Source organism: Dromiciops gliroides, chromosome 4, assembly GCF_019393635.1.
Source record: "Dromiciops gliroides isolate mDroGli1 chromosome 4, mDroGli1.pri, whole genome shotgun sequence".
NCBI classification, from domain to species: Eukaryota; Metazoa; Chordata; class Mammalia; order Microbiotheria; family Microbiotheriidae; genus Dromiciops; species Dromiciops gliroides.
In genome coordinates this window covers 485,225,552-485,250,910 of record NC_057864.1, presented here as the reverse complement: position 1 = coordinate 485,250,910, position 25,359 = coordinate 485,225,552, and the positions used below count along the sequence as shown (strand labels likewise).

Here is a 25,359-nt window from a genome sequence, read left to right as displayed (position 1 = left end):
AGTTCTGACTACTGCCCTTTATGGAGGGCATGGGTAAGCTGGAGAGTGCCTAGAATGGTGAAGAGCCTGGACGTTGGATCTCTGAGGAGTTGAAAGGCTTGTTCATGTTTAACTTGAAGAAGAGAAGATTAAGGGAAATAGTTTATCAGGTGTGTCCATGCTTTTGAAGAGCTGTTTTGTGGAAGAGGGGTTTAAGGAGAAGCAGTGGGAAGAAGCTGCAGAGGCAAAGTAAAGTTTGATTTCTGAAAATTAGGAAGGACTGAACTGGAGATTTCACTGGTAGAGGGAGCTTCCAGGCAAGGAAATGCCCTTCACTGACACAGATTGGCCCTTTTCTGCAATTTATAATCTTTGAGAATTACTTAGAGCACTGAGGAGTTAAGTGACATTCCTAGGGTCTTCCAGTCAGGATGAGACTTGAATCCAGGACTTCCTAACTTGTAGGTCAGCTCTCTTTCTACTATGATATCTCTGCCTCTCAGGAGGATTTCATAACGGGCCAGAAAAAAGCTTCTTAAACCGTGGGGGTCATGAAAAATTTGGCAATCCCTATTTTGTATACCTATATCCAGGGTTGCATAAAAAATTCTTGGGCAAGTGAAAAAAGTTTAGGAAGCTCTGGGATAGAGAGCCACTGTAGTCCTTTCCAGCTTTTATATTCTGTGATTCTGTGACTTAAAATCTAGTATTGTTTCTACCCAAAAATACAGTCAGCCATTCTCCAGTCATTTTCCACTTTCTGCTTTTCCAAATACAACAGCTATTTTTGAATAGAGAAGCCAGGTGGCACCGCAGTGGATAGAGTGCCCAGTCTGGAGTCTGGAAGACTCATCTTCCTGAATTTAAATCCATCCTCAGATATTTACTAGCTGTGTGACCCTGGGCAAGTTACTTAACCCTGGAGAAAGAAATGGCAAACAGCTCCAGAATCTTTGCCAAGAAAACCCCAAATGGGGTTATAGAGAGTCAGACATGACTGAAAAACAACCGAACAACCAATTTTTTAATAAATACCCATCTACACACCTTTTTATGTTTGGGGGCAAGAGTCCTGATTAACCATCACTGGGTTAATCAGTTTGTTGACTCAATTGTATATTGCCATATGATTCTCCAAATGTTTGTGTGAATAACTGTCAGAAGATCGGATGAAAGATCCTTTTGGTCTTATAGCAGTGAGTGAAGTAAGTAGCAGAAGGATGAGATGGAGTGGAGAATGACCTAGGTTTGATCATTCTTACTAACAAGTAACTTAAGTGGGTCACCCAAAATATCTAGATAGAGGAAGGCCTCTAGTGTGGGGGGCAAATTCTCTGGAGGATTTGTGGAGAGACATGGAGAAAAGCCACGTGATTGATCAGTGACAGCCCACAAAGGCTGCAGAGCAGAGATCTGCTCTGGAGCAGAGACCACCTGTGCTGGTGGTGTCCCAACTCCATTACATGTGAGCCCTGAATCATTCTTCAAGAGCCCACATTTCTGATCAAGCAGTCTTTCCTTTTAATGAGCTTATGGCTTCTAATCACAACTATCTTTTGTTTTGCAGCTGGAATTATTTCTCTTCTGGATGAAGAAGAACCACAGCTTAAGGTGGGGTTGTCCTTGTTTTTGCTAACACTTGTTATTTAAAAGGTGGGAGGCCTTTGACTTGAGCATTCAGGTCCAGCCAGAGGTTTCTCTCCTTGTGGGTCCAGGACAGACCCCCTTCTCCCCCTGTCCTGGGAGCCATAGCAGAAGACTGAACATCAGAGAAATGGGAGAGTCCTCCATGCAGTCAGCCAAAGACAAAGCTGCCTTCAGCCAGCATCTGGAGAGCAGCTGGTTTGGGTTTTTCTTTTCTTTTCTTTTCTTTTTTTTTGCAGGGCAATGAGTGTTAAATGACTTGCCCAGGGTCACACAGCTAATAAGTGTTAAGTGTCTGAGGCCGGATTTGAACTCAGGTCCTCCTGAATCCAGGGCTGGTGCTCTATCCACTACGCTGCCTAACTGTCCCCAGCTTGTTTCTTTGTGAACATTAATAAAAAGCCTACTTGTTGCTTAGATGGCGTGTTCAGTCATACTTTGTACTACACTTACAGGCGGGCCTTCCCTCCCCTTGCCATTAGATCATCAGCTTCTTTCACCTTTGGAGCCCCAGGACCTTTTGCACTAAAAGCTGCTCCATAAATGATCCTTGAATTAGATCAAAATTTGGCAAGTGTTAAAACACCCTTTGTACAGTTGGCTCCACAGAGAGCCACGGGTGCCATTGGTGATGCCCACCATTGTTTGCCCAAGCAAATTCCACTTCCCCCTTAGTAAGAATTGTCATTGAGCAGTCCTGCTGGCTTGCCTTCCACTAGGTAGACCCTTTCTAGCAGTGAAGAAAGAAAGGGGGTGGGGGTGGGGGAGAAATTGAGAGACAGGAGAGAAAATAAATAGGGGCTTGTTAATTATCAAGCCTGTCCTGGCATTAGGACATTAAGCTTACTGAATATTTCGATGTATTACTGTTGGGTAGCTTTTTTATTGGGGGAGGGAGGAGGGGAATGATGGTTAAGTGACTTGCCCAAGGTCACTCAGCTAGTAAGTGTCAAGTGTCTGAGGCCAGATTTGAACTCAGGTCCCCCTGAATCCAGGGCTGGTGCTCTATCCAGTGGGCCACCTAGCTGCCCCCCTTTTGTTTTCTTTTAAAAATACTACCCAGGGGGCAGCTAGGTGGCCCAGTGGATAGAGCACCAGCCCTGGATTCAGGGGGACCTGAGTTCAAATCTGGCCTCAGACACTTGACACTTACTAGCTGAGTGACCTTGGGCAAGTCACTTAACCCCCATTGTCCCGCCAAAAAAAAAAAAAGGAAAGAAAACAAAAGGGCAAGTGATTCTCCCAGTAACTGAATGTTGTTCTAATTCTTTTCTCTAGGAGTTTGCACTACAGAAATTGAACGCGGTGGTCAATGACTTCTGGGCAGAGATTTCGGAGTCTGTGGACAAAATGTAAGCGGTCGATTCATTTTCGTTAGGTGGATACCTCGTGCCTCCATGCTAGGGTTATGTGCTTGCTCCTTGATCGGTCAGTTGCTTTTCCTAATGAGGACCTCCCTGCTTTTGTGTTTCTTTCAGAGAAGTCCTCTATGAAGATGAAGGCTTTCGCAGTCGTCAGTTTGCTGCCCTTGTGGCGTCCAAAGTGTTCTATCACCTGGGGGCTTTCGAGGAATCTCTGAACTATGCCCTGGGAGCAGGCGACCTCTTCAATGTCAATGACAATTCCGAATACGTGGAGACCATTATAGGTGACTGCCCTGTTATCTGATGGTGCTTCTCTCTCCAGCTCTGTTTTCTCCAAAATGTTCATTCTTGGGTGCAGGGACACCTACCTTCTCTGGGTTGGTTTTGTTGTTGTTGCCGTTTGGGGGTTTTGGTGGGAGGAGCATCATTTCATGATGTAAGTAAATGTCATCAAATTGGAAATTCAAGTCCTTTCTATACTTAATTTCCATCAGGGAGAGTTTAGAGCTTCCTTTCAACACCTTGTTTTTTTTCTTTATCATAAGCTGCGTCACCATCCATACTCTGCGTTTTGTCAGACGTGGGGGGGGGTTAAAGTAATAAGACCGATTTCCCTGGGCAGCCTCGTGTATAGGGGTTTCCTAAGATGTTTTGGGCAAAGGAAAGATCATCTACAGTCACCACTTCAATTTCCTCCCCTCCCCCTCTCAGCCCCTGTGATCTGGCTTCCAGCCCTGGCCCCTCCACTGAAACTGCTCTCCCCACAGTTAGCTGCCAAGTCTGGCAGCCTTTCCCAGACCTCAGGCTGTATGATTTCTCTGCCCTGTCTTCTGCCACCTTGTTGTAGACAGCCTGTCCTCTGGTTCTCCTGCCTGTCTAGCCACGTCTCCATCTCCTTTGCTAGATCATCTCTCTCCTCCCATCCACCAAGTTGGACTGGACCCTATACCTGGTCCACGGCTTTCTTCTCTCTTGCTCCTCTCCCTTGGTGATTTTATTGGTTCCCTTGTCATTTCTGCACAGATGACTCGTGAAGTCACACGTCTAGGCCTTATTTCTCTCTTGAACTTCAGGCATTGCCTGTCAGATTTTTTTTTTATTAAAAATTATTTTCAATTAACAAGCATTTATTTTCTCTCCCTCTTACTCCTTCCTCTCTCTCTCAAAAAACCCCAAACAAAGAAAACCTAAATAATAACTGTGCATAATCAGGCAAAACAAATGCCCATATTGTCCTCGTGCTGACACTTACGGCCTTGAATACATCGTGGTGAGGGTAGTGCCCTTTATCACGGGTCCTTTGGAGTTGGTCATTGTCCTCCAAGTTCTGGAGTCTTTCGAGTAGTCGTCTTTATAACGTTGCTGTGGTTCTGCTCACTTACTGTGCATCAGTTCACAGTCGTTTTTCCAGGTTTCTCTGAAACTGTCTCATCATTTCTCTTGGAGTAATTACATTTATTCAGCCATTCTCCCATTGGTGGGCATGCCCTTAGTTTCCAGTTCTCTGCTGCCATGAATATGTTTATGCACATGGGCCCTTTTTCTCTTTCTTTGATCTCTTTGGGAGTATAGACCTAGTGGTGGTATCATGGGCAGAGGGTGGGCACAGTTTAGTGGCTTTGGGGCCTAGTTCTAAACTGTTTTCCATAATGGCTCACCACTTGTTAGACTTTTCCACCAAGTTGTCCCAAAGATGCTTCACTCAAAATGTCCAAAATGGGAACTCATAATATTTTCCCCCAAACCTGCACCTCAGGTCATTGACAGCACCACCATTCTTTGTTTTTTGTGAGGCAATTGGGGTTAAGTGACTTGTTCAGGGTCACCCAGCCAGTAAGTGATAAGTGTCTGAGGTCAGATTTGAACTCAGGTCCTCCTGACTCCAGGGCCAGTGCTCTATCCATTGCGCCACCTAGCTGCCCCTAAAGCAATAGCATTTTTTTGTGTTTTTGTTGTTGTTGTTGTTTTGGTTTTGGTTTTTTTTGTGAGGCAATTGGGGTTAAGTGACTTGCCCAGGGTCACACAGCTAGTAAGTGTTTCAAGTGTCTGAGGCCGGATTTGAACTCAGGTCCTCCTGACTCCAGGGCCCGTGCTCTATCCACTGCACCACCTAGCTGCCCCTAGCACCACCATTCTTGCAGTTATCTAAGTTAACAATCTCCAAGTCATCCTTGACTTTTCTCTTTCTCACGCTTCTCTTCCCCTCAAACTGTACCTTGGATTCTACCTGCACCACTTCTCTTTTATCACCTCCACCCTCATTCCTGTCTTCCAGCAGTTCTCACCTGGACTGGCAGTAGCCTGCTAAATGGCGTCCCCACTCCCAGTCACAGCTGCCAAATTAATAGTCCCCAAACCCGATTCATCCATCTCTCTCCTTTACCCCCAGGGCCACTCCTCAGCCGGGCCTTTCAGGCCCTCTCTCTGTCCAGTCTCGGTTTATGTCACTTCATGCAGTCCCATTGGCCTCTCCCAGTGGCGAGTGCAGGCTCCCCTCTGGCTCCCCGCTGCCTCCTGGCTTGCACTCCTGCTGTCCTTTCCCTCCAGGAGAGCACCCGCTCCTCAAGGGTTGTGCCGGTTCTGGTTCTTGCTTTATGCCCCCAGAGGCTACCCCAGGGCACAGCAGGCCGGCCCGTAAGTGTTCTCAGGAGAGGCCGATGACCTGCCATGGAGACTGCTCTGAAGGGAACCGCACTCCTTGCTGAAGGGCTGGTGCGGTGGTTCTCCAGACGAACAACACAACTTCTGTAGCCCCCAAACAGCCTCCTTCCTTAGAGCCAGGCCTCATCGCTGGGCAAAGGCACAGCAGCACTGTTGGCACTTGATAACATTGTTGTCTCCCTCCCCAGCCAAATGCATTGACCACTACACCAAGCAGTGTGTGGAGAATGCCGAGTTGCCCGAGGGGGAAAGGAAGCCTGTTGACCAGAGACTGGAAGGGATCGTGAACAAGATGTTTCAGAGGTGTCTGGATGACCACAAGTACAAGCAGGCCGTCGGAATCGCTCTGGAGACCCGCAGGCTGGACATCTTTGAGAAGACCATCTTGGAGTCGGTAGGAACACATCCTTGCGGGGCTTGAGGAGAGTCTGAGGGGGAGAGGTTTTTATTCTCAATTACGGTCCTTTTTGGATTGAAATGCTTGTGCTCTCTCATTGGTAGGCAAGGCTGGCTCTGCTCCGCTCCTGGTTTGGGTGTGGAGCGCTTGTTAAACTGCTCTGCCAGCTTGGGTGTGCGGCTGGCACATTTATGCAGAAGGCTCCCAGGGGCTGTTGTTTGTATCTGTAGGACAGGGCCAAGGACCCTGTTCAAATTTCTGTTGTGGGGACAGTGGTCTGCCTACTCAGCAAGGCAGTTCAGCCTCGGTTCACGAAAGCATTGGTCCCCGGTATGGAGCTGAAGTGTTGGAATTTCCCCCAAAGAGGGTTTTATTACATTTCTTGCAATTTGGTGGGAAACCCCTGGCTAAGCCAGTGCTTTCTTGCACCTGATCCTAGTCCCCAGCTTAGAGGTGAATAAATGTGCAATTGAATGTGTCCTTTGGAATATATCTGAGAAGTGCCATGTCTTGGGTGATGACAAGACACCCTCAAGAAAGAATGGTGAATTTGAACCTTCAAACCCTTAATATGGCTGGTGTTTTACTATCCAAGGAGTCATAGTTTTGTCAGCATTTGCTGTTTGTGGCCTTGGGATGATACCAAAAGCAGATATGTGTTGGGGGTTGGCCAAATATGGGCAAGTCATTAGTTTGGAGCTGAGGTGCAGAGCAGAGGACGAGCAGGCCCCAACCCCCGGTGACCTCCCAGCCTCAGCAGCCCTGTTCTAAGGAGCCTGAGCCATCCCAGACCACTCACACTGTGAGCACCGTAGGTCAGCACCCTTGCCATGGCCTCCAGCCTCTGCTCCCAACAGCTTTTCCTTACCCAAGGGTCTGAGCATGTCATGCTCTGCTTCTAAAGCCTGCTGGGGACGGCTCCTCCTCACTTGTAGAATAAAGGGCAGGCAGGTTCTGTGGCCTGGCCCTGCAGGCCCTCCACTTTCTGGTTTCTCATCAGCCCTCACACACGTGGCGTTCTGCCAAGCTGGACTTTTAGCTGTGACCCAACCCCGATGTCTTGTTTCCCCCGTGGGCATTTGCCAAGTGCAGTGTGTTTTCTGTTCTCTTCTCTGCCTCTCAGAATCCTGAGTTTTCTTTCCCTGGCCTTCTCAGACAGGCTCCCTCCCCACTTCTGCCCATCTCCCCGGGGTATAAATGGATTTGTTGTCCCACCCCAGGCCTCTGCAGAATTGAGAGTCTCACCTAGTGAGACACCTGGCACCACCCAGCACGGCTTCTCCCTGGGAGGGAGACCATGCAGTTCTTTGTGCTACCATTGGGTACAAGAGGAACCTGAGATTGAAAGGGCTCAGATCCAGGGTCCTACAGCCCAGAAGTGTCAGGACCAGCCGGATCTTGCGACTCCCACAGCTTCAGTGTGATATCATTGCTGTTGGGCGCTCCCATGAGGACTGGCTTTTGCCTGTGCATATCAAACCACTAAGAGTGTTTCCTGGCCTGGCACCCCAAGAGGCCACCTGAGCTGGCAGCTAAAGAGATCATTGGCCACTTGGAAGAGGGCAGGCCCTGTTTAGTGGGGAGTCAAGAATGAGAACCTGGGAGACTGGAAGGGTGGGGATTCCTCCCATGAAAATAGGACACTGTGGAAGCAGGATGGGTTTGGAGGAAAGCTAATGAGGTCGGCAGTGCAAATCTAATGCATATGCACCTGTTCCTGCACGGCTTACTTTGTATCTGGGGGGAGCCCAAAGGAGAGGTTCTCTTCATCTCTCTGGCTGCTGCTGCAGCCACCAGATGGCCTAGGCTGCTGGGTGGGGGCTCCAGCAATTTTGTCTGCAGTAAATGTCCTCCTTAAACTTACATCTGGCCCTGAACTGCACACAGTCAGCCTCCACGTAAGGTCTGATGGAAGGAGAGTAGTGAGACGCTTGGCTCCATATTCCGGAAGCTTCTTTGAAGGCAGCCCAAGGTTAGGTCAGGCTGCTGTGGTTCACTGCGAGCTCCTGGAACTCACGGGCTTCCAAAAGCCCCAACCCTTTGCCCCAGAACAACTAGGAGGCTTCAAAGGGGTGAGAAAGATGGTTCTTGGTAGCCCGGAGAGAACAGCAAAAAGAAAGGAAAAGCCCAAAGGCTTCCCTCCCTTCCTCCTTCCCGGCCACCCTGAGAAGCAGCAGCGTTTTGGACGTCACCCGTAGGGGTGCGTGATGAAATCTCTGAATCACAAAGAAAATTGTATTCATGATGCAAGGAGTTGTAGAATAGGTTTTGAGCAGCTTTTCATTTATAGTGATTAAATGAGAATTTGGATGTTTAAAGCAGTAGTCCTCAGCTGTCTCAGAAAGCAGACCAGAGAACACACCTGCTTTGCATTGCCAGAGTATGACTACATGTGGGATCGCAATGAAGTCGTATCAGATTGTCTGATCTAATTCTAGGGAAACTTCATTCACTGGCTACCCCAGAACGATGCAGTGTTTCAATGCTCTCTTTCAGAATGATGTCCCTGGGATGCTGGCTTACAGCCTGAAGCTTTGCATGTCTCTGATGCAGAACAAACAGTTCCGTAACAGAGTGCTGAGAGTTCTGGTTAAAATTTACATGAATTTGGAGAAGCCAGACTTCATCAATGTTTGCCAGGTAACAGATCTTCCTTCTTCACCAGTCTGCTCGTATCTGCTGTAATGAAAGCCAACAGATGGCTTAGTGGCCTTTGGCCTTTAGTGACTTGGAAGGCCTCCCAATGTCTGTGATTAGACATCGCTAATTTTCTAGTGATTGTTTTTGGACAGTTTGGGCATCAGAAAACTGAAGCATCCTAATGAGTTCTGTCCTAATGTTGTCTGCTCTCTTTGTCTAAAGGAATTGCCTTTTTTTTGGGTAATCTTGATAACTGCCAGACACACTTGGTTGTCTGCCACTAGAGAGACCACTGCATGTGATCTCAGATAAAGCAGTTGGTGGTCACTGTTGTCTCCATAGCCAGTGTGAAGCAAGTGATTCGGGCTTTTTTAATGATAGTGTCTCTTCTCTTAGTAGAGACGGTTCGGATGTTTGCAGGTGCTTTGTCTAGGACCATAAAGCCCATTGGCCCATGTTTGTATATGAGGAGAATAACGTCTACGTTCGATGAAAAGGGAGGAGGCGTGGTGCAGTAACTGGGCTCTTTTGAGGCAAAATGACGAATTAGCTATTTAGGTGGTATTGGTGCCAGAGCGGGTGGTGAGGGATAACCACAGACAAGTGGCTGCCCTGTAGATGGAGGCTGATTTTACTCCTTGAAAAAGAAGGGGTTTTGTACACTTCCTATCTCTTTGACAGAGCTGCTTGCTTTTAATGGGCTCTTCAAAGGCACTGTTTTCAAGGGCCCTTTGACATTGTCAGATCTTGGGTTACCTCATTAATGGCATAAGGGGGTGGGCAGCTAGCTGGCACAGTAGATAAAGCACCAGCCCTGGATTCAGGAGGACCTGAGTTCAAATCCAGTCTCAGACACTTGACACTTACTAGCTGTGTGACCCTGGGCAAGTCTCTTAACCCTCATTGCCCTGCAAAAAACAAACTAAAAAAATGGCATAAGGGGAAGAAAGGGCCTGGACCTGGGATTTCATTGGTCTAGAGTTGGGTGAGGAAACTCTACAGCGATGCAGGTTGGCTCCTCTGAAACGTCCGGTCATAGAGCCTTGTGTCATTGAGAGACTGAGTGTTGGTCATAGGGCTGCCGAGCTGGGATGCCTCAGAGGGTGAGCCCCAGGCTGGCTCTGTGACTGCTCCAGCATGCCAGCCCTCTGTTAAGATAGAAAAAGGACTTCAGCTCTTCAGAGCCTCTAGCTCGGGGGACTTTGGGCTCCCCACAAGGCTAGGTTTGGGGTACGGCTCTTGTTGCTTCTTGGCTCAATCTTGCTTTTATCATCTCACGTTTCTCATTTCTTTTCTTTGTCCCGTCGTAGTGCTTGATTTTCTTAGATGATCCTCAGGCCGTGAGTGACATCTTGGAGAAACTGGTCAAAGAGGATAACCTGCTTATGACCTACCAGATCTGCTTTGACCTGTACGAGAGCGCCAGCCAGCAGTTCCTGTCCTCCGTGATTCAGAGCCTCCGCACTGTCGGCACCCCCATCGCTTCTGTGCCCGGCTCAACCAACACGGGGACCGTGCCCGGGGCCGACAAGGAGAGGTGCGACTGGGGTCCCAGGCCGGCTCTGGCCTATTAGGGGCTGCTCCCCACCTACTGCTCTGTCTTACTTATGTGTCCCAGCCATGGTCCACATGGTCCTTTGGAATGCAGAGGGAGAAGGCAACCCTGGGGTTGTGGGTGGGACTGGGGCAATAGAAGGCTTGAGCTGTGCTTCCCGAGGCCCGGCTCTGTGAAGCGGCAGGGAACGGAGGGTTATCCAGATCAAGGCACTGCTTGACAGATGAGTCCGCTAAGGATCAGCGAGGTGGAGGGACTTATCCAGGGTCACACAGTCAGAACTGAAACTACATCCTCAATGTGCTGCCTCTCCCAAGGGGAGGAAGATGGAGAGTGGAAGGCAGGCCCGGTGAAGGTCAGCTCTGAAGAAATGCTTCTGTAGATAGGGGTCATGGAAGGAAAAAGCCCATTTGGAAAACAGCTGCTTTTACCACCTGTTAAATTTCCCTTAAATCTCTGCACTCCTTTTCTCCTTTCTGCCATTGCTTAAATATATGAGGCCTGTTTCTGGTTATTAGCTCAAAAGGCTTGTTTTCTAGTCCTGACATTGTCACTCACTGGCCCTCTGACTCTAGCTGACCTTTAGTGTCCTTATCTGGGAAATGGGTATAACAATAAGTATTCTGCCTTGTAGGAGGGTTGGGAGTTAAGTGTCTTAGGACCTCTTGTAAAGTGAAGTTGAGCTGCTCTTAGTGGGACATGGTCCTCTTCTTTCCCCTGCAGCCTTCAAGCCCACTTTTTTATCCTAAGATTCCCAAACTCTCCAGTCTTACTCTATCGGCTCCTGGAGCTCTCATCTGCTCTCCTCCTGGAACAGTCTTGCTTCTCATCTTCCTCGGTGGCTCGGGCAGTAGAGTCTGTTTCTTTAGGATTGTGCCATGGACACGTGGCAGTATAATTTACAGCAGTGTTCACCTTTTCTCTTTATTCCTTTGCTCTTTGCTTATCTCATTCTCAGATGAATAACTGGTCTTCTCTCCTTTATTTCAGTGAGAGTATGGAAACAGAAGACAGGGCAGGCCACACATTTCCCGGAAAGTCCCCCGAAGTGGTGAGTATTCTTTTCTGAGAAGATAGGTTGTACTGAAAGATCATTGCTTGTGAAAATATCCACCATGACCTGTGCCTTGTGCCTTGGGTAAATCTTTTAAGAGCTAGGTGTTGCAGTGGATAGAGCACCGGTCCTGGATTCAGGAGGACCTGACTTCAAATCTGGCCTCACTAGCTGTGTGACCCTGGGCAAGTCACTTAACCCTCATTGCCCTGCCTCCCCCCCCCCCCCCCCAAAAAAAAAGACTTAGGTAACTTGCCTTTATGGAGGTTATGGTTTTGGTTTTTTAAATTATCAACAGTATGATCCTGGACCCGCAAGAAGAAGTTTATTCATGATCCACATAATCACATTGAGAAAATGACGGGTCTCTGGGAGGATGGGGAGGCCCTGTCCTGATTGGCGCCATTCAGGGCCCACTCTCGGGAGCCACTGGAAGGGCTCCGCCTCTAAAGGAGGTGGGGATGGCAGGTAACAAGGATACCTGCAGCAGCACAGAGCTGAGGCGAGTGCTTCCACTGCATTTGGATAAATCACAACAGCAGAAATGAAGACAGTTATTAAGGGTGACTCATCACAGCTTTGCCATTGGAAGTCTGAGAATCTGCCAGAAAAGAGTGATGGGTTATGTGAGAACACAAGGATCGAACTGCTGGGGTGGACCAGCCTCCGGAGGCCATCAAATCATTCAAGAGCCACCCAGTAAAAAGGCCCCAGAGGCTCCCAAGCACAGGTGCTGCCAGCCTTTTCTATCATAGGTGGGCTGTTAGAACAGCTTGGAGGCAGATCATGGACATATGGGATTCACAGAAACGGGACCCTTTTGTACTTAACTCTTTGTAATTGCTTCACCTCAGAACAATAGAGAGTTGTGAGATGGAATATCTTCCGTAAAGGACAGAATGTATGAATGTTGCAATGATACATGTTGGTCAGGGGGAAGAGATTAGATCAACAGTTGATCTTTGTCATGGTCAGCTTGTGGGAAAGCCTTGAAAAATCCTAATAAAGACACGGTCTTGAGACTTTTGCTCCATTGCTGTATAAGATGACGTGCAGCAAATATTAATGATGTGCTTGTTGTGTCCATGATATGGTACTCAGTATCATACGATGACCCAAAGGATGTGGAAGGCTTGGGAGTGAGGGATTACTCATGGCTGAGGGATGAGCAAGAGAGGACATGTGGGACAGATGGCATTCCCATTGATTCTGGAAGTGAACAAACAAGAAAAAAAATGCCCTCCCTCTTAACGAATAAGTCTTATTAAATAAAATAAAGTCACTCTTGGTTGTGTCTGAAAATGTGCCTCCTTCCACGCCCCTAGTCCTTAACATCTCTGCCTAATGGTAGGAAGTTAGTCTCATCCTTGGTCACCTGGAGCCATTGTGGTCATTTTGTCAGTTCACTCTACATTCGTTCCTATAAGTTTTTCCTAGATTTCTCAGGAATTCTTCCCTTTTGTTATTTCTTTTAATGCCATACTAAATTGTTCTCCCCGCGTTTGCCTCAGTTTCCTCATCTATAAAATGAACCAGAGAAGGCAGTGGCAAACCACTCCAGTAGCTCTACCAAGAAAACCCCAAATGGCGTCACAGAGAGTGAGACACAAATGACTGAACAATAATGTGTATGTTCAGCCTCCTTTGTTTAATTTCATATAATGAGGTCCATCTGATACTCAGGAGCTCTTCCCCTCCTTCCTCCTTGTTTATATACTCTTCTTACATACCCCAGTTTTGAGAAACAGCAAAGTTTCCCACCCCTTCCTCATTTCTACAGTAGTGTCTAACTTTTTTTTACCCTCCCTTCTATCCCTCCTCTTGAGACCCTCAGAGCAGAACCAGTTCGTCCCCCATCCTTCCCTCCACCCCACCCACCTCTGTTGTTCTTTTAAAACTCAGTGCCCTTTGAAGAGATTAGGTTCTGAAAGAACACTTGAATCTTCTTCACCTATTAGAATATTAGACTCTTCTAATGGCTCAAATCAGTTTACCTTTCTAGATTTTTCTGGATTCTTGTCTGCAATTAAAAATTCGCACTCAGCTCTAGACATCCTAAATTCTTGAAAGACTTTTATTTCATTGGAGATTCATTCCACCTCCATCCCCACACCACTTTTTAAGATGTTATTCTTGATTGTAAGCCTATCTCCTATCTTGGAATATTGTATTTCAAACCCTCCTCACATTTAGGGTAGAAGCTGCCTGGTCTTGCATGATCCTGGCTGTAGCTCCTTTTTTTTTTTTTTTTTTTTTTTTTTTTTTTTTTTAGTGAGGCAATTGGGGTTAAGTGACTTGCCCAGGGTCACACAGCTAGTAAGTGTTAAGTGTCTGAGGTCGGATTTGAACTCAGGTACTCCTGACTCCAGGGCCGGTGCTCTATCCACTGCGCCATCTAGCTGCCCCTGTAGCTCCTTTTTTTAAACTACTTCTTTCTGCATACTTGCAGTGGTTTTTTGTTTTTGGTTTTGGTTTTACGTGAGAATGCTGGATTTTGGCTTTTACATTCCAGAGACTTTTCCTTTTAGGGTTTCTTTCATGAGGTGACTGTTGGATTTTTTTCTAAATCTATTTGGCCTAGAAAAAGAAGTGCAAAAGCTCACTGAAGAAAGTATTTCCTTAAAAATTAGAATTGGGGAAATAGAAGCTAATGAATCCATATGACATCAAGAAACAATAAAACAAAGTCAAAAGAATGAAAAAATTGTGAAATATATATCATTGGAAGAACAACTGACTTGGGAAATTGATCAAGGAGAGATTTATTTAATTATTGGACTCCCAGAAAGCCATCATATTTCCAGAAATAATTGCCCTGCTCTCTTGGATACTGGGGGCAAAATTGTTTGATTGTTATTCTTCATTCTCAAAGATGATCAGAATGACATCACTTTGTTTGAGGTTCAATACTCTGGACCTTTAGGGTCGCTTCTGGGGTCTCAGAGCCCCTGGGCACAGGCTGTTCTGATCTGAGCACTGCAGTACCACTTTGGGACTTCCAAAGTGCAGTCACTTTCTAGCCATCCTAAGCCTTTCTGAGAGGGGAAAGCTGCCTTTTTGTTGTTGCTTCCAGACACACAGGCTCATGAGTCTCTGGTCATACTGGCAGTCTTTGGCGAGTTCCTCTTGCTTGTGATTGACATAATGCATTTCTGGGAATGGAAGGAGTCACTTAACACAATTTCTCTTTGGATTTCTTGATCAATATTCATTGTGGTATGAATTCAAGTATTTTTTGGAGTTATGGGTGTAAGAGCTGGGTAGGAAATACTATTGGCCAGACATCTGCTGTGATTATTTCTGTTCATATGGGTCTTTCCCCTCTGCTTTTGATCTTTTTAGGATTATATGCCTTGGTAGGTATGTTACTGGAAGCAGAGATCAGCTATCTTTAGAGGGCATTGTTGCTACTGAGATGTGGGTTGAGTCATGTGTCCTCTGAGATTTAACTTGATGGTTCCTTACCTGTGGTGGGGTCTGCCTTTTTTGGGTATGAATTAGTTCCTAACTGGGCTGGTGGCACTTCCCATGAACATTGTCTTGTAGGTGAGGTGTAGAAGAAGGCATGGTCTTGATGATTACCCATGTTTTCTTTCTGCAGAACCCAGAGCCCAAGGACCAGATCTCAAAAATGATTAAAATTTTAAGTGGTGAAATGGCGATTGAGTTACATCTGCAGTTTTTAATACGAAATAATAATACAGACCTCATGATTCTAAAAAATACAAAGGTAGGAACAATCATCTTATTCTCCTGAAAATCCATGTGTTCTTTTGTACATGCCTTTCTGTGTTAAATGTTGTGTCACTCCTGAGCCCAGAGATTAGTATGTGTCAGAAAAATGGATGTTAGACTAGTGGAGAAGGAGATGTTGGGGTCACCTTGCTTCTTTTTTTGTTATTGGGGGTTTTGGGTTTTTTTTAGTAAGGCAATTGGGGTTAAGTGACTTGCCCAGGGTCACACAGCTAGTAAGTGTTAAGTGTCTGAGGCCAGATTTGAACTCAGGTACTCCTGACTCCAAGGCGGGTGCTCTATCCACTGCGCCACCTAGCTGCCCCACCTTGCTTCTTTTTAAAAGTGTTTTCCTTTTTCTTTTGAACTTAGTGGTCATCAGTAGCATAAAAACACATGCAGTTCCATATACAGAGGTTGATATGAATATGTGACCTTCTGTTACATATGGCATTTTTTCCTTTATCATCATTCCTAATAAGAAACATAGTAAAACTTCACTAATTTGAACAAATGGCAGTAGGAGGCCAATCTGAATTCACGAAAATTCAAAGAAACAAAATCTTATTGTTGTTAAATGTCAGAATTGTCCTGTTCTTTACACTGAAGTTTGTTAAGAATTTTTGTTCTTGGGGCAGCTAGGTGGCGCAGTGGATAGAGCACCGGCCCTGAAGTCAGGAGTACCTGAGTTCAAATCCGGCCTCAGACTCTTGACACTTACTAGCTGTGTGACCCTGGGCAAGTCACTTAACCCTCATTGTCCTGCCCCAAAAAATGAAAAATCAGATGTTTAAGTGTAATGTTGTTTTCCTATTTCTCTTATAATTTCATCTGATTATCCATTGGCAATGTTTGTTAGCTTTCATTTTTGCTGTCTGCACTGTTTTACTGTGATCCCAAAAATAATCAGCAGGGGAGCTCACTGTTTAAACAGCCCATCTATAATTGGGAAAAACTCTGTTTGCATTTACAGAGTCTCTTATTTTAATTCCTTTTTTTTTTTCTTTCATTTACCATACTTTCTCAAAGCAGGCCGCTCATACCTAAACCAGCTTCTCAACCACATGCTCTGGGAGTGACATTACTGTGGGTTCCTTCGTTGTAAAAATTTGTTGTTCACATTTGCTGGAGACTATTTTCTCTTCATTTAGAATTTGAACAGAAATACAAAGGTCTCCTGTGGAGAGTTGATTTTTTTTTTTTTTTGGCTTCTGGTGACTCATGGATATATTTGTCCTGGTGCCTCAGTCACAGTCTGAGTGTTTAAAGATTTGGGTACTGGTGGAATGGCTTGTTTCCCTTCCTTCATCTGGCATTGATCTGTGGTCTATGCTGTGTAGCCCTCACGTGCCTCTTTCGCCCCTTGTACGTAGATAATCACTTATTTCTGTGTGAACCTGGACAGGTGGCAATCAGCCATCCTGGATGGTAGGATGTGCAGCTCATCGGCTTGGCTGGTTGGTTTTGTACCTTGTGAATGTGGCTTCTCTTTCTGGGTCATCTTCCAGGCTTAGGGGTTCTTTGCCTTTTTTGTGTCACAGATCCCTTGTGTAGGCTACTGAAGCCTTCGGACCCTTTCTCCAAATAATGTTTTTAAACACATAAAATACAAAGGATTACTGAGAAAACCAGTAATGTTGAAATGCAATGAGCTGAGTGTTTTTGTGGTTCCTTTTTAAAGCTCATGGGCCACAGGTTAAGAAACTCTGCTTGAGGAGCGTGATTGTAACAGTTGCAAGAAGTACAATCCCTGGCTTTCACTAAACTTGAGGGACTTTGTAATGGCTCACTAGATTAATGTGGGACTGAAATTTTGTTTCCTGTTTTGGTGCTTTGTGCATATTTTTGATGATGAAGCAGCTGTTTGGAAATGGAAGATTACAGCTAACAGTTAATGTCGGTGCTTCCTCTCTGAGTCAGAGGGGCTCTGCTGTCTGGATAGTTGGGGCATCTGAGACCCAGCCTCATCTTGGTGACTATGGACAAGTGACTCATTTTTTGAGCCTCAATTTCCCCTTCTGTAAAGTCAGCATGAAAAATATCCTGCCTCCTTCCCTCATAGGGTTGTGAGGAAAGTTCTTTGCAAACCTTCAATGCATTTATAATTAGAAGATTGTTATTTAAAATTATAATGAATAGACTCAACCCTGACATTCAAAAAATCCTTGTGTTTTCTAAACTAGCTGGCTCATTTGTCCAAAGAAATATCTTTCCCCCTTGTTATGTTGTGTTTGGTTTTTGTCCTGGATAAAGGCCTGACTTTGCTTTTCTAGGACGCGGTGCGGAACTCCGTATGTCACACAGCCACGGTCATAGCCAATTCGTTTATGCACTGTGGGACGACCAGTGACCAGTTCCTTAGGTAAATATGTGTGGAGGGCTGCTGTGCTCACTGTATTTTTCTAGGTGGGAGCTGAGGAACAAAACAAGGAAGTGAATAAAAGCTACTTAATTGTATGATGTTTGAAAACCCATGTGAACGATAGGCTTTTAAATGAGAAGGCGCTTGTGTCCTGAGGGGGCTTGGGTTTTGTCTGTAGAGGAATCATGCCATGCATGTTTGCTCAGGGTAAAAACCTGCCCTTCAGTGAAGCATGAGCTAAATCATTACCCTTGGAGCTCCTGATCCAGGGCAGACTTGGGTTACCCTGGGAGCCACTTTGTCCAGGCAGTTTAAACGTCTAATGGCCATGAGCGTAGCATGAAGAAGTCTCTCTAATTGACCTCTTTCAGCCAACATTATTGACTTTTCTCTTTTTGCAGAGATAATTTGGAATGGCTGGCCAGAGCCACGAACTGGGCAAAGTTTACTGCAACTGCCAGTCTGGGTGTGATTCATAAGGTAACTGTGGGTTGGGGAATACTCTCCAATGACTGTTCTTCAGGTTTAGCGTTAGAGAACAAACATGAAGCATGACTGAGTTAATTCTCCACACAGTTTATAACCCACTGCTGGCTGAAAAAGGCCCCAGGAGAAGACCTCTTGGTGCCAGATTTGTTTGCGGAGAGCTCCTATCCTTGTAAAATAGCTTTCCTTAATTCTCTCCACCAATCCATCTGTCAGAAAGTATAGTCTGCCAAGGTATAGATACTTTCATCTGTTTTATGTTAAGTTCCCCAAACAAACATGCATTAAGTGTCTACTGTATGCGATGCCCTAAAACAGGGGCTCAGGAAACAGGCAAGATTTAGAAGTCCTCAGCCCAAGACAACGACCTTTTCCAAACTGCCATCTTTTGTCTTAGCTAGTAAATACTCTGCCTCTTTTGATCTCTCCATCTCCTCCTGTGCACGAGACGTTCAAGGATTGCACAGGCGTTGTCACACTGAAGAGCAGGGAGAGCCTAGCCACTATTTCATCTTACAAAGACAGTGTTAGGAGCAGCCTGAGTTTCATCCATCTCTGCCTGGCAGCCTCCATGTCTGGGAGCTTGGCTCTTGCCATAGGACAGATCCTAGGCCAAGAGAATTTCTCTCCCTGCCAGACTCTGGGTTCGCAAGATTGCTTCAGAGTTCTCTTTGATTACTCAGTGCCGTGAGTGCATGTCTTCCAGCCACACACAGCAAAAGAGCAGGCGTCCTCTCCTGCTTGAGGGGGCTGCGTGCACACCATGAGGAAGCATTGTGAGTACCCCTTTGGGGCACTGCCAAAGCTCACCCAGTTACTGGGAGTGAGGTGTATGTTAGGAGTCCATCCCTTGGGAGGCAGAGAGGGATTATTTCTAGCTGTGGGCATCCAGGAAGGTTTCATTGTGAGGGCGACATCCTGGAAGGAGATAGAGGATTTTACTGGGCAGTGGCCTGAGAGTGAGTGTAGTGATAATTGGCTATTTTCTATCTAGAGTTCTAAGGTTGGTAAAATCCTTTACATATGTTCACTCATTTGGATGTAAGGGGTGGGGGGCCGGGGGTGGGGTGGAGTAGGGAAAAGGGAGGCTTGTAAAACAGCAGAACACAGAGAGCCTTGAATGTCAGACCCAGGCCAATGTCAGGCAATAAGCAGGGAACAAGGCATGGGAGTGGAGTATTCTGAGCTATGCATTAGGAAGCCTGATCTGGAAGAATTGGGGTGGCAGCAGCTGCTGCTTCTGCTCGTGCTGGCTCCGGCATGACACCGAGGCTCAGAATCGGGGCTTAATAAAGGCTGGGAGGCTGACTGCCCAAGATAGCTGGTTTGCTGGCCAGCTTAGGGCCTGTCCTTTCAAATCTCATCACTTCTCTCCCTTTTGAGCCTTAGAGCAGCAGGAAGCAGGGCCCCTGAATTAGAGAATCTTAACTGCTTCTAAGTGTGAGCGATTATTCTGCCTCCCCTCCTTTGGAGGGTCTGGAGAGGAAGTGGCCATTTGGAAAATGTTATCCAGTGTCAGCAGCTGGAAACTCAGGAAAATGTTTGTCTTAACAGCTTGCCTTCTGTGTTTCCTTTTGTCAAGAACTGAGACCTATACAAGCGATGACCATAAAGTGTTTCCCTGTTTGCCCCAGGAGCTCCTCCTTTGTATCTGCCCTCCCTTGTCTTTCAAGGGGATTTTCAGCTTTTTGTTTTCTCTTGCCTTCACTGTGTTGAATTTGGGTGTCATTCCACCTCTAATTCCTTGGGTTTTGTTGTCTAGCCGGCTTTAGAACTCTTTGGGCTCTGTTGTAGGGCTACAGTAACAGATAAACAAGAATAAGAAGAGATAGTTCTCTGCAGACTTCCCTTCCCCAAGGAAATGGAGGCCTCTTTCCTTCCCCCAAAACTGTGTCAAGATGAGAAAACTGGCATATTGGGAAGAAGACTTGGAAGTAGTGAGACAGAAAAAATATCCTATTTAGTGGGGTGCTGCGGGCAGCACTGCAACCTCAGGAGTCTCCCTGGGAAACACTCCCATCTTTATTTGTAGAGAAAAGTTATAAAGATAGAAATTCAGTGTTGGCCATCCATGTAGGTGAGAAGGTCCCTTATTGGACCCCTGAATGTTCTGTGCTGCTCTTACGCACTTCAGGTAGTCATGATTTGTATTCTGTTTGTCTGAGTGAGAGGCACAAGGAAGAGAATGGCTAGCCAGCCGTAGCGTTGGGAACATACCGCATCTGCTTCTGAAGCATCTTGGTGTGTGACCCTGGCCCAGTGATGTAGCTTCTCAGTGCCCCACGCAACTCCCCTGAGACTTTGCAAAGGAGTTTGGTCAAGGGAGTTTGCTTACCCAGGAGTTCCCTGCACCAGTGAACTCACAAGTCCTCCTTTCTCCATCCCCTCCCCCCCCCCCTTCAGATTTAAACATCTTGGAGGGATTGAAGTGTGTCCTTTTAATCTTTATATTTCCTTTAGAATGTAATACTTAGGACATGGAGCTGAGCTTGTTAAATTAAAGAATTAAGGGCCACCCTCTCCCACAAGTAGATCATTCTGCCAGACAGCAATAGTGACTGGAACATACTAAAATAAGACAGTTTTTTCCTTAACACTTTTGTGTTTCATTTTCAGGGTCACGAGAAGGAAGCGTTACAACTAATGGCCACCTACCTCCCCAAGGACACTTCTCCAGGGTCAGCCTATCAAGAGGGCGGAGGTCTCTACGCATTGGGTCTCATTCATGCCAATCATGGTGGCGACATAATTGATTATCTGCTTAACCAACTCAAGAACGCCAGCAATGATGTGAGCACCTGAATGGCCAGAGAATGACTTCTTTAAAAAATCCTGGGAAAGCGACTGTTTTGTGAACTGGTCTTAGTCCTTGGGAATTCTTAAGTACACAGAAAAGGATGCATTCCTTACTCGTGTGATTGTAGAAAATGGTCTGGATTATTGTCTTTGTCCTTCATGGAAAGCTCTAAAGCTCATTTCTCATTCCTTTAACCATCAAAACAAGGCCCCAGGTAGTTTATGTGTGTGTGCATACATACACATACATATGTAAATAAGTAGGGTGGGGTAGTGTATACATGTATATATGTGTGTGTGTGTGTATGTACATACATACATCTATATATAAATAAATATGCACCTACCCACATGCTCAGTGATGGGTAGTGTAGGGTGTTGACTAAAGTGCTGATCTCAAAGCCAAGAGTACCTGGGTTCAAGTCCCACCTTTGCCACACACTGGCTCTGTGTGACCCCAGACAAATCACTGGATCTCATCCCAGAAGATAGATGCTATTATTCTCTCCATTTTACACATGAGAACACTGAGGCAGACATCAGTGGAGTGACTTGCCCAGGGTCACACAGCTCAGACGTGTCCAAAGCTGGATTTGATCTCAGGGTTTTCCAACTCCAGAGTAAGCACTCCATCCATGGTGCCCCCAAGTTGCCCATATACTATGTTCTTATGAAGCAGCTTTTAGCGATGTGTCCGTGTTTCTCTTTTTGCCCTTTGGTCAGAGAGCTCTTTCTTCAATCAGTGCCCAAAAGGGAAGCAGCCTGTGTTCATTGGGCTCCTGGAGTTTAACTCCTTCCGCCTTGCAGCTCGGGCTATTTGTGTTGGGTTGAATGGCAGTAGTCTTCCCAAGGTTGGATGAGGAGGGGCCAGTGTGAACAGAGCTTCTTCTTTTCCTAGATTGTCCGACACGGCGGCAGCTTGGGCCTTGGATTGGCTGCCATGGGCACTGCTCGCCAGGATGTCTATGATCTGCTGAAAACAAACCTGTACCAGGATGATGCTGTGACAGGTGACGTGCTTCTCTCCAAATCTGCAGTGATGGGGGTTGGGCTCCTAGTTGGGATCGCTGTGCTTCAGCACAACTGGTTTCCTGTGTAATTCTGTGTTTATGCATATAAAAATATGGTTCAGAGAAGGGGTCCTGCAGCTGCCACCTGTGGGTTCTCTGGCGCACACACACACACACACATACGCTGTCCTGAAGCCAGCAATCTTTTTAAATTGCAGTCAGACCTGTCATTTCATTGGTGCTGAGGACTCTGGCAGCTGCTTGGTCCTCACCAGGGCATGGTTAGCATCTTCTCAGCAGCTTCAAGCTGCCTGGTGTACTGAGGGGTGATGAGTGACGTTCCCAGAACCACCCGGAAAGGATACAGCAGAAGCAGGACTAGAGCCTGCACCTTGACTCGGACCAGTTCTCTAGCCTCTGTACCACAAACTTCCTGATTAAGGAATACAGCACAGGCCTGTGTGCCTACTTGGACAGATCAGGACAGGACAGGATGGGGGTTTACTGTCAAGTTGTCTCTTGGCATACTTTCTCTGTGGCTTAGCCAAAAGGAGGGAATTCTGAAAAATAGTTTTGTCTCCCCACTCAGAAAACTGTAGGATTTGGAATCCACCAAAACTTGGGGTCCAGTTTAAAAGATGAACTCCAGAGAGTGCCTTATTGGAGGTGAATGGTGCGGTCCTTTTCTTTGAGGCGACTTTGGTATTTCATCCTGCTTTCCAGGGGCACCTTTTGTCCTAGTAGTTTATGATGCTCCGTTGACAGATTGTTTCTTGTTGTCCAGGAGAAGCAGCTGGCCTTGCCCTGGGCCTGGTTATGTTAGGTTCTAAAAATGCCCAGGCTATCGAGGACATGGTTGGTTATGCCCAGGAGACCCAGCATGAGAAGATTTTACGGGGCCTTGCTGTTGGCATTGCTTTGGTAATGTACGGGAGGATGGAGGAAGCTGACGCCCTCATTGAGTCTCTGTGCCGGGACAAGGTGAGAGAACATCTCTTGGTGTAGTGGTGGGCTCCATTAACTGTCAACATAGTCGCTGTTCACAGGCTTTTTCTACTCCACTGACTCCTCTTCCCCTCCCTCCAAATCAAATGAGATCATATTTGTAAGTCTTAGCACACAGCAAGACACACAGTCAGGGCTAAATAAATGCTCATCCTCTTTCCCTCCTCTCCAGAAATTTGTCTTTTATCTTTTTTTTTTTTTTTTCGTGTTTTTGTGAGGCAATAAGGGTTAAGTGACTTGCCCAGGATCACACAGCTAGTAAGTGTCAAGTGTCTGGACTCGAATTTGAACTCAGATCCTCCTGAATCCTGGGCCCGTGCTTTATGCACTGTGCCACCTAACTGCCCAAATTTGTCTTTTATAATAATGCTTGAATGACTCTGTAAAAGTCAATGAATTGGGGCAGCTAGGTGGCACAGTGGATAGAGCACTGGCCCTGGAGTCAGGAGGACCTGAATTCAAATCCAGCCTCAGACACTTAACACTTGCTAGCTGTGTGACCCTGGGCAAGTCACTTAACCCCAATTGGCTCACTAAAAAAAAAAAAAGTCAATGAATTGATTTGGATAGAGGGGAGAGAATTGGTGGTTTACAATTTCATTAGCTCATGAAGGTTTTCTAGGGAGTCCACAAAGTGGTCTTGGGAAGGAGGTGGGGTGTACCTTTTGAAAAGTAAAATTTTAATTTTATTGATATTTTTTACACCCCCTATAATTCTTGTTTTTCACCTTTTCCCCTTCCCAGAAATCCATCCCTTATATCAGAAAATAAGAGACAAAAGCGATTCAACAAAACTAACCACTGCATCAGTCAAATCTGACTGGGGAGTCTGACTGCACCCCCCTTCTTGACCTCCTTCTCTGGGCTGGTGGGTGGATGTTCTCATCACGTGGCCTTTTGTGACATTCGTGTTGAGAACAGGATAAGCTCAACTTTTAGGTGTGACTGAAAAAACGGGTGTCTTTCAGCAAAAACAGAGCCTTTCTCTTTCGTTTTTAAGTAAAAAGATTTTACTGCTTTGTTGGTGCTCTTTGTCCTCTTACCTCGGTCTCACTTCTCAGTCTCCTTCGACACACACACTCATGCAGATGTGCTCTTGTCACAAGCTCCTCAACCCTGTGGCAGAGCCACTCCTTCCTCACCCGCAGCGAAGGCCTCTTCCCCATCGCTTCCTGGATGAGTAGCAGAGGTACTAGTCCATTACAGCTATCTCATTAGGCCCTCCCAACAATTCTGGGAGCAGTTATGATCCCCATTTCATAGTTGAAACTGAGGCAGACAGAGGCATAGCCAGTAAGTGGCTAAGGGAAGATTTGAACCTGGGTCTTCTTGACTCCAGCCAGTGCTCTATCCACCTTGCCCATTTTCCTCTGTCAGATTCTCCTTTAGCTCCTCACTGTCAGCCTGAAAATTCATGAAACAGCATAACAGAATTAAGGTCTTTTATCAGGGCAGAGGAGTTAGAACTTGGAGGACCCCAAAGCAGATCCTGGGAATAGCCAAAGGTGGGGACTGGAGACAGGGTTTATATGGGGTAACAAAACAGAGCTGTGAGACTGCCCTTGAGCACGTTTCTCACAGTTTCACCAGCTAAGTTGGGAGGGGAGAGTTTGGGAGATCTACAGATAGTCAGAAGCTACACTTGACAGGGTCTGATCAGCCCCAGTAATTCATTGGCTTGGGAATGGAGAATAGGTGAGGACCAGTCAGTCCTTAGTAAATTGTGGTTGTCATCACTTATGTGATGAGTCCTTCTCCCAGTCAGAGGGAGGTTCTCGGTAGCATCGATCTGGCCCCATCCAGTCCCACTGTCGGGCGACTCCTGTACTGTTGACCACCTTTTGGCTTGGGGGTCTGAGCACCCATTCTCTTTGCCTGTGTACCAGACTGGCTGTCAGGCGCGAGGCCCGTGTAGGCACTGGATAACTGCTGGTTTCTCCCCACTCAGGACCCAATCCTCCGTCGATCTGGAATGTACACCGTAGCCATGGCTTACTGTGGCTCAGGGAACAACAAGGCCATTCGGCGCCTGCTACACGTGGCGGTAAGTCCCATGGGCTGAGAGGTCAGGGGTGCTGGGCACAGGCCAAGGTGCTGGTTCCCTGGTTGTCTTGAACCCCTGAGAGGTGGAATATTTGTTTTTGCTAGAAGGAGGCGGTTATAGTTGGTCCCCACTTTACATGCGGATTATGTTCTCAAAGTTCAGTTCTTGGTTCTTTGGCAAGTTCGGGTTTGGTCTGTTCATCAAAGAGCTTTCCATAATAGAACTGAAATGGCACTAATGCTCTTGAGGCTCTCCGATGCCAGGGTGTGTGTGCATGCTTGTGTGCGTACCTGTGCCTGTGCAGACACTTTGATAGCCAGTAGAGGCCTACAGTCTAGTCTATGTTGGGAATTACCATATGAAAGGGAAAAAACCCTTATCCTGCCTAATTTGTTAAAGATCCATTTCAAGACGTCCTGCTAATGATTCATTTTGCTTTTGGTGACATGGTCCTTTTCCTCACCTGGATCTTGATAATAAGATGCAAATGTCATACATTTTAGTCAGATCCTTTTTCCCTTTTCCCCCCAGGTCAGTGATGTCAATGATGATGTCAGAAGGGCTGCGGTAGAGTCCCTTGGGTTCATTCTATTCAGGTATGAGGCTGCCTAATTCTCAAGACTTTGTTTA

General features: G+C 46.4%; 1 protein-coding gene across 1 annotated transcript in view; it reads left to right on the top strand.

Annotated features, from left to right (window-relative positions):
* Positions 1-25,359, top strand: part of PSMD1 (proteasome 26S subunit, non-ATPase 1) — a 111,533-nt gene that overhangs the window by 12,900 nt on the left and 73,274 nt on the right. Inside the window, exons 2-16 of the mRNA XM_044002743.1 lie at positions 1,547-1,590; positions 2,902-2,975; positions 3,102-3,271; positions 5,837-6,042; positions 8,542-8,685; positions 9,996-10,222; positions 11,231-11,291; positions 14,896-15,024; positions 17,300-17,388; positions 17,790-17,868; positions 20,491-20,664; positions 21,569-21,680; positions 22,465-22,661; positions 24,634-24,729; positions 25,261-25,325. Of these exons, the coding sequence (XP_043858678.1) occupies positions 1,547-1,590; positions 2,902-2,975; positions 3,102-3,271; positions 5,837-6,042; positions 8,542-8,685; positions 9,996-10,222; positions 11,231-11,291; positions 14,896-15,024; positions 17,300-17,388; positions 17,790-17,868; positions 20,491-20,664; positions 21,569-21,680; positions 22,465-22,661; positions 24,634-24,729; positions 25,261-25,325 (1,867 nt within the window). The remainder of the gene's footprint in view (positions 1-1,546; positions 1,591-2,901; positions 2,976-3,101; positions 3,272-5,836; positions 6,043-8,541; positions 8,686-9,995; positions 10,223-11,230; positions 11,292-14,895; positions 15,025-17,299; positions 17,389-17,789; positions 17,869-20,490; positions 20,665-21,568; positions 21,681-22,464; positions 22,662-24,633; positions 24,730-25,260; positions 25,326-25,359) is intronic.